Raw genomic sequence first — 18,153 nt, forward strand, 5'->3', positions numbered from 1 at the left:
AAGATGAAACGTGGCTGGGTCTTTCAGCATGACAATGATCCCAAACACACCGCCCGGGCAACGAAGGAGTGGCTTCGTAAGAAGCATTACAAGGTCCTGGAGTGGCCTAGCCAGTCTCCAGATCTCAACCCCATAGAAAATCTTTGGAGGGAGTTGAAAGTCCGTGTTGCCCAGCAACAGCCCCAAAACATCACTGCTCTAGGAGAGCTGTGCATGGAGGAATGGGCCAAAATACCAGCAACAGTGTGTGAAAACCTTGTGAAGACTTACAGAAAACGTTTGACCTCTGTCATTGCCAACAAAGGGTATATAACAAAGTATTGAGATAAACTTTTGTTATTGACCAAATACTTATTTTCCACCATAATTAGCAAATAAATTCATAAAAAATCCTACAATGTGATTTTCTGGATTTTTTTCCTTCTCATTTTGTCTGTCATAGTTGAAGTGTACCTATGATGAAAATTACAGGCCTCTCATCTTTTTAAGTGGGAGAACTTGCACAATTGGTGGCTGACTAAATACTTTTTTGCCCCACTATAGGTGTGGGTGTGCACCTCATGTGGAATTCAAGATTGCACCTGAAAYCTGATTGCGAGTGGGGGCACACCGGGGTGAGGAGGGAGAGAGAGGGGGTTAAGTTACAGCCCACTGTTAACTGTATGGTTTACTCCAGCTATGCAACTCTGCACCGGTTCCCATGACCGCCATGGGGGAAAGGTTGTGACAAGGTGTTTCTCTACACTCCTCTTGTCCTCCCTGTTTTCCTCTCCTCTTCCAACCCCCTCTTCCCCTAGATGCCATAGTGCACGCCAGAGGGACGGTGGGGGCGGGGCCTAAGAAGATGGGCGTGACGTCAGCAGTGTCTGATGAGTCGGTGGCGGGTGACAGCGGGGTGTACGAGCCCTCAGAGACGAGGTGGGTACTGTAGAAGGCCATTGGGTCACCTGGAGGAGAGGTGTCTACCTAAATGCTTTACTCTGGAGCAAGACTTAAGACCATGTTCAGTAGCCTGAACCTTCACGGATAGTAATGAAAGATGGTGCTTCATTAACACCCCTATCTGATCCACTTAGTATTGCACTAATGTTAGGAGGGCGTGCAGTATATACAGTAATTAAGGTCAAACACGATGTTGTATTTTTGGGGGGATTAGGTCAGGGTACCCAGTAACTTCTAGATGTGTATGTAAATGAAGTTATTCAGAAAGGTAGAACTCAAATTGGAGATGTATGATCTAATGGTTTATCTATTCATGTATCTATTACTATTAGAAAGAGACAAGCTGTCTGCAGTACTATGTTTTGTTTGAACTGTTTGACCATAGAACCTGAGGGCCATAACTGATGGCAACATACATGTCCCTCTCATAACTTACTGTGGTGTTTGAAGTCTGGTAGCCAGATCTGTTCAGACTGATGTCCCCACTAGAATATCAGTGACATGACTTCAAATGGAAGGTTGGTGGCTAATTCACAAACCGGGTTTTGCTTCCTGGTACTGTATTTGATAGCAGCTTTGTGGATCTAACCCTGTATGTGTCACTTTTCCCAGGTCAGTCCTCCCTGCAGAGCTGCTGGTGGGCTATGAGGAGAGGGGAGGACCACTAGGCTGTGCCCAGGTCAGACTGGGCCTGAAGTACGAGGTGAAAGACAAGCGCTTCACCGTGTTCGTCATGCAGCTCTCCAATTGCAGCGTCCTCGTACTGCCACCAGACCACAAAATGTATATAGCAAAGTTGCCATTTCTCTTTGCTTTAGGAGTGAATGACTGTCATTACTTGGTTATTTGAAACACCTTTTCAATGACTGTGTGCATATGCTGTGTGTAGATGTCTTTGTTCCCACTTCTCATCAATTAGGTTTGTTTGTATTGAAAGTACTGTATGTTTCCTCTGTCCTCAAATTGTCTTGAGGTGTTTAACTGTGTGTGTCTCCTCCATAGATACATCCGTGTGGCGGTGCTCCCGTGCTCAGAGTCCACCTGCTGCCTCTTCCGGACGCGCAGCTCTCTCCCCCAGGACATTGTGGAGGTCAACGAAGTCTTCGGTGTCCAGATGGCCCACAATGCCCTGCGGCAGAAGACCCTGAGGGTGGACATATGCCACACCAGCCTGTCCGGCCGTGAGGAGTGTCTTGTGAGTGTAACGACTGTCGCTGGTCTGTCACTCATCTCTCAATTCAGCATCAACATAACAAACAGTCCACACCCAGACAGTGCAAACACTTGTATGTGGTGTATTTGCTAAGTATACATTGAAATTCCAATGTATACCTTTTAGCTTTCCATTGTGTTGTCAATGAGTCATATAACAGTGGTTTATTGCTGTTAGTGGATAAGAGCTTTTTGTCCTTCCTAACACTCCGTACTGTCTCAAGCATGAAGTCGGTTACAACAGTGTGTAACATCGTTCAGTAGACTGCTTTTTAACTCTTGTACTGCTTCCTGTCCTATGGGCAGGCTGGTGCTCAGATAAGCCTGGCTGATGTCAACACCTCTGGGGAGAGATGTGTCAAGAGCTACAACCTCCTCAGCTACTCCTTCATGCCCCAGATCAATAACAAGGACAAGACTGGGACGGCTCTGCAGTCTGAAAGGGTAACATAGACATTCATTCATCATCTATAGCAATGGCCTGCAAGGAAATTGATCTGTTAAGGTGAATCTGTATGGAAGTGTTATGAATGTGTAAACATACTGTATGTAATGAATGCATGTAACAGATGAGTAACAATGTGTGTTCCAGAGCTCTGTCCCCACCACAGAGAGAGTAGCAGGCAGTCTGGAGGGTGCACCAGAGGAGGATGAATGGTGAGCGCTCCCTTCACTAACAGAACCTTTATCCTGTTATTCTCCTCCCCATTATGACCTCTACAGAGGATAGGCCCTTCTGTACTCGTCACGGTCAATGAGGGAGATCTTGTGTCTCACACAGACTCACCTCCCCCAGTTGAATAATTGTTCCCTCCCTTCCCCCTCTCCCACGGGAATAAGCTCAGACATTGAGTGTAGATGTTGAAAGCCCAGAGGCACACTAACCACCCCTCCTCCCCCACAGCCCCTCGCATGTAGAATGGGGAAGGTGAATAACTGACAGGTTGCTCCCTCCCTCTCTCTCCTTACCTCCCTCCCTCTGTCGGTCTGATAGTGTTTCAACCCTCTACAGGCACAGTGAAGAGCTGGAAGGTGAAGTGTTTGAAGATGAGGAAGATGACCACATAGAGGGGGCGGGACCTCTAGAGGAAGAGGAGGAGCTATATCCTGACGGCAGCCAATGGGAGGGAGAGGTGACAACCAAACCGACTGGAACAGGAACCATGGCTGAGAGGGTATGTGGAGACTCCATTATACTACTGTATATGAATATTATTTTATTTGATATTATTTGACCTATTTCCAGATGATGTTCATGGGAAGTATTTGAGTAAAAACATGTGTGTTCATTTGATTCAAACTCAACAGTTCTGCAAACTCATTGATATGCAGACTAACAAATGTGCTGTATGACTTGACTATGAATGACTTGATCAGAGTTGGAATTGAACATAACAGTACATTTGTAAGCCAAGATTGACTATGTAAAACATAGCCTTCATTGTAAACTGTTCTCCTGCTCCGTCCCCAGGTGAACAAGGAGACCAGTACCAGCCACCACCACCATGTCTCCTCCTCGGTGGTCCGGCCAAAGGAGCGTCGGCCCCACCATGTTCCCCAGCAGAATGCCTTCTTCCAGGGCAACACCATCATCCGCTCCAAGACCTTCTCCCCTGGGCCCCAGAGCCAGTACATCTGCCGGGTGAGGGCAGCCGCTCTAGTGTATACAATACATAGACATATTTAGTACATATCTAATATATAGTAGTACATATCTATGCTAGATATACATTTATATTTGTACATATCTACTCAAAAACACATTCAGACAAACTGAATTATTTATATAGCCTCTAACTATAGCCTCGTTTTTTTAATGTTATCTGTTAAATGACTGAAATGTTAAATACAGTTCACTTTGACTACTGTTTTCAGTTGTGCTTAGCTTTGGAAAGCATCCCAAACCCAACGGAAGCTGTCGTTCATGCCCTTTTTGTTCCAACTTTGTTTTCTTTCTGTTTGTTTTTGCCGTTCTACTGTGTGATGATCAGATCAACCGCAGTGACAGTGACAGCTCCACTCTGTCAAAGAAGTCTCCTTTCGTCAGGAACGCATCAGAGAGACGCAGCATGCGCATGAAGAAGGTAGAAACTACCCACTTAGTATCCATCCCACAAAAGTACATAGATCAGGGGTCGGCAACAGGCGGCTCGTGGGCCAAAACTGGCTTGCGAGTGATTATTATTATTTTTTTAATTAGGTGGGAGGCACCCCAAAGTTTAGTGTTTGGTCAGGATTTTCTCTTTTTGTTTAAAAGAAATCCTGCAAAATCACCAGGAATTCAGCTAAAAATGTTTAATTTAGGAAATCTGTCCCTAAGTATCCCCACAAATAAAAAGAGATGTGATCATGTCTCAATGTAATCAAGGAATGAAATTATTGATATTTTCAAATACGTTCTCTTTTTGAGATTAATTGTGGTCAATTTGCAGTGTGCCCCCTGTCCACCCGCTCCGACAAAAATCGACCCGCGGCTGAATCTAGTTCCCTTCCCCTGCTGTAGATCCTATCTATCATTCTTTATTTTTATGCTGCATAAATACCCACTTTGTATTTATCATTTTACACACAATAGAGATCCTGTCTATCGTTCTATGTTTCTATGATATAAATACCAATTTAACTTTCCATTTCTGTCTTGTTAGCCAAGGTTCTTAGTATAACAAGCACTTTTTCTTCCTGTTCTGTCTGTCCCTGTCTGTCTGTCTCTCTCTCGATCTGTTCCTGTCTGTATGTCTCTTTGTCTCTCTGTCTCTGTGTCCGTCTCTCTCTGTCTCTCTCTCTCTCTCTCCCTCTCTCTATGTTTCTCTCTCTCTCCGTCTCTCTGTCTCTGTTTCTCTCTCTGTTTCTCTCTTTGTCTCTGTCTCTGTGTGTCTGTCTCTCTGTGTGTCTGTCTCTCTGTGTCTTTCTCGCTCTCTTTCTGTCTGTCTCTCGCTCTCTTTCTGTCTGTCTGTCTCTCTGTGTGTCTGTCTCTCTCTCTCTCTCTGTGTCTGTCTCTCTCTGTCTCTTTCTGTCTTTGTTTCTCTCACTCTTTGTGTGTGTATGTTCAAACTGACAGTCTAATAGTGCAGTCGAGTCTCAGGCTGTGGCCACATTAGTTATTCTCAAAGGGAGACATTTACATTTTTGCTTTCCCAGACCTAGCGAGGCCCGGCCTTCAGTAAAAGTGAGTCTTAATATTTAATGGCTGGTTTAATTTTTGATGCAGCTTGACATTCCCTGGCCTCTAATGCTGGGCCCAGGAGTGAACTCTGTCCAGGACAGGGAGGACTACTGGGAGGAGAGGCCACTGGGGATAAGAATTTGTTCTTAACTGCTTTGTCTCCCTGTACCTCCTTATGTGTGTGAGGAAGAGAGATGTGTGAGAGATCACTAACCCACCATTTCCCCCCAGCCCTCGGTGCCGGTGCGGAGCCTGGACGGGCTGCTGCGGACCAGTCTGGACCTAGAGCTGGACCTGCAGGTGTCCAGGACACGCCACACGCGACTGGCTCAGGAGCTGCGTGTCCTCAGGGAGCTGAAGGAGCAGCTGGAGAGGGCACGGCAGCAGGGAACCAGAGATCTCCCCACCTGGGTGCAGGACGACGAGCGCTTTCGTCTGCTTCTCAGACAGGCCGAGAAACAGGTGGGAGAGGGAGATTATTATTTATTTACCTTTATTTAACTTCTTATGGCTGTAATCCCGTTAACGGGCTGATATGACAACAGTCAGTGAAAGTGCAGGGCGCCAAATTCAAACAGAAATCTCATAATTAAAATTCCTCAAACATACATGTATCTTATACCATTTTAAAGGTAATCTTGTTGTTAATCCCACCAAAGTCCAATTTCAAATAGGCTTTACAGCGAAAGCACCACAAACGATTATGTTAGGTCACCGCAAAATCATAGACAAACAGTCATTTTTCCAGCCAAAGACAGGAGTCACAAAAAGCAGAAATAGAGATAAAATGAATCACTAACCTTTGATGATCTTCATCAGATGACACTCATAGGACATCATGTTACACAATACATGTATGTTTTGTTCGATAATGTGCATATTTATATAAAAAAATCTCAGTTTACATTGGCGCCATGTTCAGAAATGCCTCCAAAATATCCGGAGAAATTGCAGAGAGCCACATCAAATAACAGAAATACTCATCATAAACTTTGATGAAAGAGATACATGTTTTACATAGAATTAAAGATACACTTGTTCTTAATGCAACCGCTGTGTCAGATTTYAAAAAGAACTTTACGGAAAAAGCACACCATGCAATATTCTGAGAAGGCGCTCAGATAGAAATAACATTTCTCCGCAATGTTGGAGTCAACAAATACGAAATTACATCATAAATATTCCCTTACCTTTGATGATCTTCATCAGAATGCACTCCCAGGAATCCTAGTTCCACATTAAATTGTTGTTTTGTTCGATAATGTCCATTATTTATGTCCAAGTAGCTACTTTCGTTAGCACGTTTAGTACACATATCCAAACGCTCGCGCAGATCCATGCGAACGTCGGACGAAAACTTCAAAAAGTTATATTACAGGTCGAATAAACTTGTCAAACTAAGTAGAGAATCAATCTTTAGGATGTTGTTATCATAAATATTCAATAACGTTCCAACCGGAGAATTCCTTTGTGTCTATAGAAGTAATGGCCTCTGTGTTGTTGTCTGTTCACACTGCTATGCTTTATCTTGGCCAGGTCGCAGTTGCAAATGAGAACTTATTCTCAACCTGGTTAAATAAAGGTGAAAAAAAATAATAAAATAATAATAAAATGGAACGCAAGTCGATATCATGTGGAATGCGCGTGACCAGGACCTGGCACTCTGCCAGACCACTGACTCAAACAGTTCCCATCCGGCTCAACATCACAGTAGAAGCTTCATTCAACGTTCTACAGACTGTTGACATCTAGTGGAATGCGTAGGAAGTGCAAACAGATCCATAGCCCACTGGGATTTCAATAGGCGATGAGTTGAAAATCGACCAGCCTCAGAATTCTCACTTCTGTTTGGATTTTTTCTCAGGTTTTTGCCTGCCATATGAGTTCTGTTTTACTCACAGACATGATTCAAATAGTTTTAGAAACTTCAGTGTTTTATATCCAATAGTAATAATAATATGCATATATTAGCATCTGGGACAGAGTAGGAGGCAGTTCACTCTGGGCACGCTATTCATCCAAAGTGAAAATGCTGCCCTCTATCCCTAAAACGTTAATGCAACCGCTGTGTCAGATTTCAAAAAGCTTTACGGCCAAAGCACAATATTCAATAATCTGAGAAGAGCGCTCAGCCACAAAAGGAAGCCATACAGTTACCCGCCAAATTGTGCAGTCAACAAAACTCTTAAAAAGCATTATAAATCTTCACTTACCTTTGCTGATCTTCGTCGGAATGCACTCCCAGGACTCCCACTTCCACAAGAAATGTTTGTTTTGTTCGGTAATGTCCATAATTTATGTCCAAATAGCTATTTTTGTTAGCGTGTTTGGTAAACAAATCCAAAGTCAGGAAGCGCGTTCACTAAAAGCAGACGAAATGTCAAAAAGTTCCGTACCAGTCAGTAGAAACATGTCAAACGATGTATTGAATCAAGCTTTAGGATGTTTTTAACATAAATCTTCAGTAACGTTTCAACCAGATAATTACATTGACTTCAGATGTGCGATAGAACAGAGCTCCCTCTCATGTGAACGCGCATGGTCAGAGCATGGTCAGAGCATGGTCAGAGCATGGTCAGGTCATGATAGACCTGACTAATTCCTGTCTCCTTCAGCCCCACTTCACAGTAGATGTCAACAGTCTGTAGAACTTTGTCTGATGCATCTAGTGGAAGCCGTAGGAAGTGCAAACTCATCCATATCCCACTGTGTTTTCAATAGGGTCTTGGTTGAAATTCGACCAACCTCAGAATTCCCACTTCCTGTTTGGATTTTTTCTCAGGTTTTTGCCTGCCATATGAGTTCTGTTATATTCAGACATCATTCAAACAGTTTTAGAAACTTCAGAGTGTTTTCTATCCAATACGAATAATAATATGCATATGGGACTGAGGGGCAGGCAGTTTACTATGGGCACCTCTGGACACCTTTCATCCAAGCTACTCAATACTGCCCCTGCAGCCATAAGAAGTTAACTAGGCAAGTCAGTTATGAACAAATTCTTATTCTCAATGACAGCCTAGGAACAGTGAGTTAACTGCCTTGTTCAGGGGCAGAACGGCCAGCTCGGGGATTCGATCTTGCAACCTTTCAGTTACTAGTCCAACACTCTAACCACTAGGCTACCTGCCCAGATGCAATGATCCTCGCGACACTATCACTAATATGTGGTCTATATAGGGAATTGGCTGCAATTTCAATCAAAATAAAACTTTCTTTTATTTGTCACGTGCCGAATATCTTGAAATGCTTTCAGATGCAGACTTTATGAGACAGATGAGAGTCTCTCACCCAGTAGATACAGTTGAAGTCGGAAGTTTACATACACCTTAGCCAAATACATTTAAACTCAGTTTTTCACAATTCCTGACATTTCATCCTAGTAAAAATTCCCTGTCTTAGGTCAGTTATGATCACCACTTTATTTTAAGAATGTGAAATGTCAGAATAATAGTCGAGAGAATGATTTATTTCAGCTTTTATTTCTTTCATCACATTCCCAGTGGGTCAGAAGTTTACATACACTTGATTAGTATTTGGTAGCATTGCCTTTCAATTGTTTCACTTAGGTCAAACGTTTCAGGTAGCCTTCCACAAGCTTCCCACAAGTTGGGTGAATTTTGGCCCATTCCTCCTGACAGAGCTGGTGTAACTGAGTCAGGTTTGTAGGCCTCCTTGCTCGCGCAAGCTTTTTCAGTTCTGCCCACAATTTTTCTATAGGATTGAGGTCAGGGCTTTGTGATGGCCACTACAATACCTTGACTTTGTTGTTCTAAAGGCATTTTGCCACAACTTTGGATGTATGCTTGGGGTCATTGTCCATTTGGRAGACCCATTTGCGACCAAGCTTTAACTTCCTGACTGATGTCTTGAGATGTTGATTCAATATATCCACATAATTTTCCTGCCTCATGATGCCATCTATTTTGTGAAGTGCACCAGTCCCTCCTGCAGCAAAGCACCCCCACAACATGATGTTGCCACCCCTGTGCTTCATGGTTAGGGGATGGTGTCTTCAGCTTGCAAGCCCCCCCTTTTTCCTCCAAACATAACAATGGTCATTATGGCCAAACAGTTCTAATTTTGTTTCATCAGACCAGAGGACATTTCTCCAAAAAGTATGATCTTTGGCCCCATGTGCAGTTGCAAACCGTAGTCTGGCTTTTTTATGGCGGTTTTGGAGCAGTGGCTTCTTCCTTGCTGAGCGGCCTTTCAGGTTATGTTGATATAGGACTCGTTTTAGTGTAGATATAGATACTTTTGTACCTTTTCGCACCAAAGTACGTTGACCTCTAGGAGACGGAACACGTCTCCTTCTTGAGCGCTATGACGTCTGCGTGGTCCCATGGTGTTTATACTTGCGTACTATTGTTTGTTCATATGAACGTGGTACCTTCAGGCGTTTGGAAATTGCTCCCAAGGATGAACCAGACTTGTGGAGGTCTACAAATGTTTTTCTGAGGTCTTGGCTGATTTCTTTTGATTTTCCCATGATGTCAAGCAAAGAGGCACTGAGTTTGAAGGTAGGCCTTGAAATACATCCACAGGTACATCTCTAATTGACTCAAATGATGTCAATTAGCCTATCAGAAGCATCTAACGCCATGACATCATTTTCTGGAATTTTCCAATCTGTTTAAACGCATAGTCAACTTAGTGTATGTAAACTTCTGACCCACTGGAATTGTGATACAGTGAATTATAAGTGAAATAATCTGTCTGTAAACAATTGTTGGAAAAATTACTTGTGTCATGCACAAAGTAGATGTCCTAACCGACTTGCCAAAACTATAGTTTGTTAACAAGAAATTTGTGGAGTGGTTGAAAAACTAGTTTTAATGACTCCAACCTAAGTGTATGTAAACTTCCGACTTCAACTGTATACTTTTTTTATTATGAATCATTGTTCTAATACCCACCTGTGAAATATGAAGTGTGGGGTTAGATGCTGTTCTAGCTGTTGATTGGCCAGGATTTGTTGTTTAGGCCTATTCTCCAACTTCTCTCTGAGCGTCTCTGTGGTGATGTTGTCTGCAGACCCGTGAGGAGCAGCTGCAGGAGCAGAGGGTGGAGAAGATGATGCGTGCTGCGGCCAAGGACGTCCACAAGCTCCGAGGCCAGAGCAGGAAAGAGGTGCCTGAGGTCCAGTCCTTCAGGTCTGTACTGTAGAATACATTACATTACAGGGTACAGCAACAGTATAGTATAACAGACCTCTTGTAAGAGGAGTATGTCCATTAATCCTCGTCTCTTTCCCCATGTATTAGATGAATGACAATGTTTAAATTGTATTTAGCTTCTCTCACCCAGGTCTCCAAGCATTAGGTTCAGTTGGATGGACTACGATTTGTCATCCATTCCGTTTGTATACCTGTTAGTCTAGGAATATGAGATTATATGGAATTTTAAATTGGGGAAAATGGCTACGATATGTATTGGATGTTTCTCCATTTTAAATTTCATGACCAATGCTAGTCCTTAGTTGACTGGGATTGAGTAATTGACGCTGGCTCTGAAGCAACTGAAAGATGTTCGCCTCAGTGAACACACATCCTAGCAATGAAAAATAAAGATTTGCTCTGTTCACTGTAGAAAAGGGGAGGTTAGTTGTGTTTTTACGCTCGTGAAGATAAGACTTTTCTCTTCTGATTTCAGAGAGAAGATGGCCTTCTTCACTCGAGCAAAGACCAACATCCCTGATCTGCCTGTCGACGATGTGTAGCGCATTTCAAGTATTCCAGTCTTACCTGCTGTTTCCAAGCAGATGACTCTGACGCAGACTTCTGGTGGTATTATGAAGAATGGAGAATAATAAAATAATAATGTATAGGAAAAAATACCGTCACATTTTTTTTTTTAGATCTCAGAGTTGCTAATCTGTATAGTTTTTTTGTGCTAGCAACTAGAGCATTGTTTTCTTCCACTCTCTCTGTAGCATTATTGTTACTGTTACTAATAAGTGGATGTTGGAAGAGACCGTTAGATGTGTTATGGTAAAACCGTAACTCCAATACACACCAGCCCTTTGTGTGGAATTTGAAAAGATAAAAGAGAAATGCTGTTCTGTTCTTTAGCCAGGACCACTTATTTGCTGTAGTCTTAAGATGTGAATATTGACCCCCAGAGGTACTTTACATTATTTATAGCACAACACATCTACAAAATCAATACTGTTATTGTATGATGGTGTACTATGACTGAATGTGTGGTTGTATAGTATACTGAAACCGGCTGTCTGTCCCCAGTCACACTGCACATGGTTCTCATAGTAACCCTCACTGGTGCACACACCATCTCTCAGCATTGTGTAGGAACTGCACTGACTCACCTATACTCAGGTAGTTTATTGGATAGTTTGTGCACTTTTAAAATGGTAATCTATAAAAGAGGATGGAGGCATTGAAGAAGTGGGAGGAGTGCTCCACTTCAGGCTGGAATGATTGTTGAATCACCGCCTAACAAAGCACATGCTTGTGAAAGACAAAAGAAGTGGAGGAGATAACTCTTGTATTTTATGAAGCTCATTGCTGGGGATAAACTCCCCATTGACTGTATGATTTAAAACGGTAGTGAAGTGATCCAAAAACCATGGAATAACTGAGGACTCTAAAGTATATCTTAGCTTAAAGTCTGATCACTTTTCCTGCTCTCATCCCTTTTACCCCCGCCCTTAAATTCCTTGTAACTGGACATTTTGAAGAACCATACAAACAGTATCCCAATTGTTCTTCTGCTATCTTTTTTGCGTCTCTCAACTGGACTTTCTATATGTAAACCTTACCTTATCACACTAACTGGGATATTTGTCGATGAGCCCCCTTCCAAAGAGGATCTTCCCTTCCAGTCTGGGGCAGTACTAGGGACCCCTGTTACACTGGCAAAGCTTTAGTACATACAGAGATGAATAAGATCAGGTCTGTCTCTGTATCCATCCTGCATGGAGCATTGTCACATCAATGACCACAGGAATTGGCGAGACCGCACAAACAGATCTGGGACGAGGCTACACTTCTAGTCTAGCAGCCAAGTTTCCCAATATATCTCTCTGTAAGCAAACATAACAAAGTCCTTCTGAGGATGTCATTTTATCTCTGCATGGTGCTCTCTATGTGCCAGAGGTATCGTTGAACAGGCTTACTGTTGCAAGTACATATCTGGCTCTGATTGATCACGTCTGTGATCTTCACAGGCGACTAGTGGTGTCTGTGTTAATGAAATGTGATAAAGTGAAATGTGTAAGTGGATCAACTGGCAGTACAGGGAGAAATCAGAGGGCTTTAACTAGGCTACTGGAAACAGTACAGGGAGAAATCAGAGGGCTTTAAGCTTTAACTAGGCTACTGGAAACAGTACAGGGAGAAATCAGAGGGCTTTAACTAGGCTACTGGAAACAGTACAGGGAGAAATCAGAGGGCTTTAACTAGGCTACTGGAAACAGTACAGGGAGAAAGCTGTAGACTAGATCAGAACAGTCAGCTTGCTACTCTCTCTGTAAACACTTAATAATGGATGGCATTTCAGATGATAGAGATGTCTTGGATGTTGGTTTGAAGGGGTGGTCATAAGGGGATATGTACAAGGGCCCCTGTTCACATGCTGAACACCGACGCAAATGTCTGTGGAGTGTTTTGGTGATTTTAGATGTTTGAGATTAGATTGGCTTTTCATCAAATCCTACTCTCCCACACCCTTTTTTTGTGTTGACCAAACATGATTGTGTGATGCCAATTCTATTAGGCCTGAATTACAATCTACTGATATTGGAGTAGCCAGAAATGTAACCTACTTTTCAACAGAAACATAGCTAGCTTCTTTCCCTCTCAATAGAGCACTTTTTAGCACCATATGTAGAGAGCACCCCAAGATCTGATGTACAGTCAGAGACCACTTAAAGCTCAATACAACATTAGGCTAGTTCTAACTCTTTGGTGCTGTAGTGATTTGTCCAATCCACAACAGCCAGGATGACATTGAAACAGGTTCATGCTTCATGAGTTTTCCATAGAATGTTGAGCATAATGACTGAATATGGAGAGGAGTCAGAGTGGAATGAAATCACATGCCCAGTATCTCAATTTGTATATTAGCACAAGACCTTAGTCAGATTTTTTTGATGGTCATGAATTCGCACTAATGTTCTGCAAATGATGAGTAGAGATTCACTGGTGTCCAGTGTCTCACCCCAATGGACATTGCTCTGTAGTTTGAATACATTCCATGTTTCATACCCTTTACAGATAGAATAATACCCCAAATTGAATATCAGGTATTATTTTCTACTCCACCCCATACTAATAATGTTAGATCAGACAATTGAATTCCTTCACGGCTTTTTTCCTTACTGATAGCATGTGAAGTTCACATGCCATTCCATAATGCACTGGTTGTCTTTTGCCGTATCATGGCGTTCGCACATTTTGTTTGCATGCTGCCACATAGTGTGTGGTCAATCACGTTACACGTAAAAAAAAAAAAGAGAAGGGGGGGAAAAGGAACATATTGCACCACCAACTAAAAGGCGCTGCATGGTCAATCCGATGTCTGCATTGTCCGTGCAGCATTTATGGTGATACGGCCTCTGCAGAAGTCGGGGCATTCATGCTTCGCGGAGCAGTGCAGAGCTGTTGTGAAGGATGTTGTCAAGGAAGTGAGTTTGTGTTTATACAGGACCTCCCGCCATCACCTACCATCAACCAATCATGTCAATGTGGAGCAATACGGAGCCCTCCGTATTGTTACAAAATTTGAGAGGCACACGGCAATGCGTTACGGCGCTTGATTTGGCCTCTGCGTGCCTCTGGAGGCTCCGCAATTGCGTCACCCTCCATATGAAGCCTCCAACCACATTTTCGGATCAAGCATAAATTGTCTTTAACCCTACACCTATATTCCACAATTTCATAAAAATCACCACCCCATTCCACTACTTTCACCCTAACTGATCCTACACTAGGCCTGGGAGGACGGGACTCTTTTTGCTGCCTCAGCATATGACACCTTCTGTTCTACTTTGACCCTGGCAACCTCAACCTGTCTTTCTTGCACCGGGCACTTTTGATCCCCAGCAACATGGGCACCTCCACAATGAACACTTTTTTTCTCCACTGATACTACACATTCCTTTTGTTACTTGCCCTCCTGCACACTTCTCACATCTCAGAATCTCCCTCCAACACACTGCTGCAATATCACCATAAGCTTGGCATCTGAAACACCTTAGTGGGTTCTGCACAAAGGCTCTCACGGGATAGCTGACATATCCTAACATTACTTTATCAGGTGAAAAGGACAGACAGCATCTTCTGAGTTTCACCACGCTCGCCACCGGGTCTGTGTCGCACCAAATGGCGGGCATCACAGACACAGGGAATCTTACATTTCAGTTGCTCCACCTCTAAACTTAACGCCACTCTTGTAATCGCTCCACCACGTGTGTTCTGGCTTTGGCCCAACCCATCGGTTTCTAGACCAATCAGACGGCCCCGAAATATGTTGCATTTGGTGAAGTGTCAGGAACGTACACTGATCCAGACCATAGAGATAGAGGAATCATCTTTATCTGTGGCATTATAGCGTATGTGACAGCATGGGTAGCGCCATTGAGGCGATTTCCATTTTGAAGTAATCGATTTTCTTCTTCATGATTTTGCTGATCTCTCCTGATGACCCGGTTGGACATGGAAGTCCCACCCAGCTGACTACATTAAAATGGTAGAAGTCCTCAATGGCGCTGTCCATGCTAATGCGGCCTTTAGACCACTAGAGGCCTCTATCATTCTCTATGATCCAGACTCATTGCAGAGAATAATCTAATGTCTGTGGTCGTGGCGTAGTGTTTGACTGGAGCAGGAGCCTGGGTAGCCAGGCAAATCAGAGGACACCATCAGACCAACTCCTTGAATATCCTACTCTTAGAAGTTTGCTCAACAAATTGTTTTACCCTTTAGTGTGTGTACTTTAATGTATTTATACTTGGGATATTGCTTTTTAATAGGAAAAGTTACAAAATCGCTGCTGGAGGACGTCTTTAAAATGCACTACATGACCAAAAGTATGTGGACAACTGCTCGTCAAACATCTCATTCCAAAATCATGGACATTAGTATGTAGTTGGTCCCCCCTTTGCTGCTATAATAGCCTCCACTCTTCTGGGAAGGCTTTCCACTAGATGTTGGAACATTGCTGCATGGACTAGCTTCCATTCCATTCAGCCATAAGCATTAGTGAGGTCAGGCAATTATGTTGGCCGATTGTCATGCTGAAACAGGAAAGGGCCTTCCCCAAACTGTTGCCACAAAGTTGGAAGCACAGAATCGTCTAGAATGCCATTGTATGCTGTAGCATTAAGATTTCCCTTCACTGGAACTAAAGGGCCTAGCACAAACAGCCCCAGACTATTATTCCTCCCCCACCAAACTTTAGTTAGATTTTTTTACCTTTTATTTAACTAGGCAAGTCAGTTAAGAACAAATTCTTATTTTTAATGACTGTCTACGAACAGTGTGTTAACTTCCTTGTTCAGGGGCAGAACGACAGATTTTTACCTTGTCTGCTTGGCGATTCGATCTTGCAACCTTTTGGTTACAAGTCCAACGCTCTAACCACTAGGCTACCTGCCGCATAGTTGTCACTATGCATTGGGGCAGATGGCGTTCTTCTGGCATCCGCCAAACCCAGATTCGTCCATCGGACTGCCAGATGGGGCGGCAAGGTAGCCTAGTGGTTAGAGCATTGGACTTGTAACCGAAAGGTTGCAAGATCGAATCCCTGAGCTGACAAGGTCAAATCTGTTGTTCTGCCCCTGAACAAGGCAGTTAACCCACTGTTCCTAGGCCGTCATTGAAAATAAGAATGTGTTCTTAATTGACTTGCCTTTTTAAAGGTTAAAAAATAAAATTAAAGGTGAAGCGTGATTCATCACTCCAGAGAACGCGTTTCGACTGCTCCGGAGTCCAATGGCGATGAGCTTTACACCACTCCAGCCGACGCTTGACATTGCGCATGGTGATCTTAGGCTCCATGGAGACCCATTTCATAAAGCTCCCGACTAACAGTTCTTGTGCTGACGTTACTTTGAGGCAGTTTGGAACTCTGTAGTGAGTGTTGCATCTGAGAACAAGATTTTCTGTTCTGTGAGCTTGTATTCTACCACTTGGCGGCTTAGCCGTTTTTGCTCTTAGATGTATCCACTTCTCAATAACGGCACTTATAGTTGACTGGGGCAGCTCTAGCAGGGCAGACATGTGACAAACTGAGCTGTTTTCCTATGTAGATTGCATGGCTGTGTGCTCAATTTTATACGCCTGTCAGCAACGGGTGTGGCTGAAATAGCCGAATTCACTAATATGAAGGGGTGTCCACATACTTTTGTGTATGTATAAGGTGTTACAAAAAGTTTAGTTTGGACCATTTCTATCCTTTCACATTTTTACAAACTACAATGTTGCACTTCACCACTGTAAAGGAAAGTCACTATTCATGGCACAGCAATTTATTCTACATGAACTGCGTACTGTGAATGGATCCTTTGGAGAGTGTGCCTTTTTAGATTAAATATGATTTTAACCTGAGGCGAAAATGTGGTCACCATCCAAAAACAGAACACTACTTTTTGTTGCCTCAAATAACGTGTACTGTTTGCATTTGAATGTGAACTGTTTACTTTAAAAAAATAATCATGATTTACTCCAGTGTAGAGAGAGTAAACCAATCTGAGGTCTTATATTAGGACTTCTTATTGGATTTCAGTGTGGATGGAACAGTGCTATCTATATGTGATTAACTGAAGCTAGCCACGATTGACTAGATGGTTTGTAACTTGGATCTAAAGGCTTAAATGTACTTCTATAACACCACCCAGCATGTATATTGTTGACAGAAGTGGTCAATATAATCAGAAACTAACGATTAAGTATGTCTTACTTCAAGTAATCAAAAACCATCACTGTCAGAAACTGAAGCTGGTAGCATTGAATGATTTGTCGTCATGTAGGATGTGATATAATTCTTGTTTTGAAGTTCAAGTGCATTTTTGTCTTATAAAGTTTTAATCTGTTGTATTAAGGATAGCAAAGAACCTGGTATGTGTATGGAAATGGTTTGAGAAATGTATTTATTGCACTTTCTGATTTGGGTGTGTGATGTTTGTTTCCTTTCTCGTGAGACTCCTGAAAGCTGTGAATTTTATCATGGACACTACCATCAACCAGAATTGTAAATATTTCACCAGCACAAAAATGTTTTGTAGTTTCACAACAAGTAAAACAAGTTTTTTTTGTTCTACTCTTGCCTGTGCTTTCTCCTCTGTTTTGTTTATCTGTGGTGTATTCAATGTCAATTTTGAAAGTAATTTGCAGAGCATTGCATTTTTGACAAAAGCTTTGACCAAAAAATGCTTAAAGTGACAACTTAACATTGTTGACAGTGGTGGAAAAAGTACCCAATTGTCATTCTTGAGAAAAAGTAAAGATACCTTCATAGAAAAATGTCTCAAGTAAAGCTGAGTCACCCAGAAGAATACTACTTGAGTAAAAATCTAAAAGTATTTGCTTTTAAATATACTTAAGTATCAAAAGTAAATGTCATTGCAAAAATATACTTAAATATCAAAAGTAAATAATTTCAAATTGCTTATAATAAGATCAGACGGTACATTTTTTTTAAATTTATTTACGGATAGCCAGGGGCACACTACAACACGCAGACATAATTTACAAACAAAGCATTTGTGTTTAGTGAGTCCTCCAGATCAGAGGCAGTAGGGATGACCAGGGATGTTCTCTTGATAAGTGAGTGAATTGGACCACTTTCCTGTACTTTTGGGTGTGAGGGAAATT

General features: G+C 42.5%; 1 protein-coding gene across 1 annotated transcript in view; it reads left to right on the forward strand.

The window, feature by feature from the left end:
* The window catches only part of LOC111950508 (protein KIBRA), a 51,775-nt gene extending 34,176 nt beyond the window's left edge, over positions 1 to 17,599 (forward strand). Inside the window, exons 13-23 of the mRNA XM_070434430.1 lie at positions 798 to 918; positions 1,555 to 1,725; positions 1,945 to 2,137; positions 2,461 to 2,598; positions 2,747 to 2,811; positions 3,167 to 3,329; positions 3,626 to 3,796; positions 4,146 to 4,238; positions 5,549 to 5,779; positions 10,355 to 10,473; positions 10,973 to 17,599. Coding sequence (XP_070290531.1) covers positions 798 to 918; positions 1,555 to 1,725; positions 1,945 to 2,137; positions 2,461 to 2,598; positions 2,747 to 2,811; positions 3,167 to 3,329; positions 3,626 to 3,796; positions 4,146 to 4,238; positions 5,549 to 5,779; positions 10,355 to 10,473; positions 10,973 to 11,039 — 1,532 coding nt within the window. The 3' untranslated portion in view covers positions 11,040 to 17,599. The remainder of the gene's footprint in view (positions 1 to 797; positions 919 to 1,554; positions 1,726 to 1,944; positions 2,138 to 2,460; positions 2,599 to 2,746; positions 2,812 to 3,166; positions 3,330 to 3,625; positions 3,797 to 4,145; positions 4,239 to 5,548; positions 5,780 to 10,354; positions 10,474 to 10,972) is intronic.
* Positions 17,600 to 18,153: the final 554 nt, after the last annotated feature.

Source organism: Salvelinus sp. IW2-2015, linkage group LG23 (assembly GCF_002910315.2).
Source record: "Salvelinus sp. IW2-2015 linkage group LG23, ASM291031v2, whole genome shotgun sequence".
Taxonomy (NCBI): domain Eukaryota; kingdom Metazoa; phylum Chordata; class Actinopteri; order Salmoniformes; family Salmonidae; genus Salvelinus; species Salvelinus sp. IW2-2015.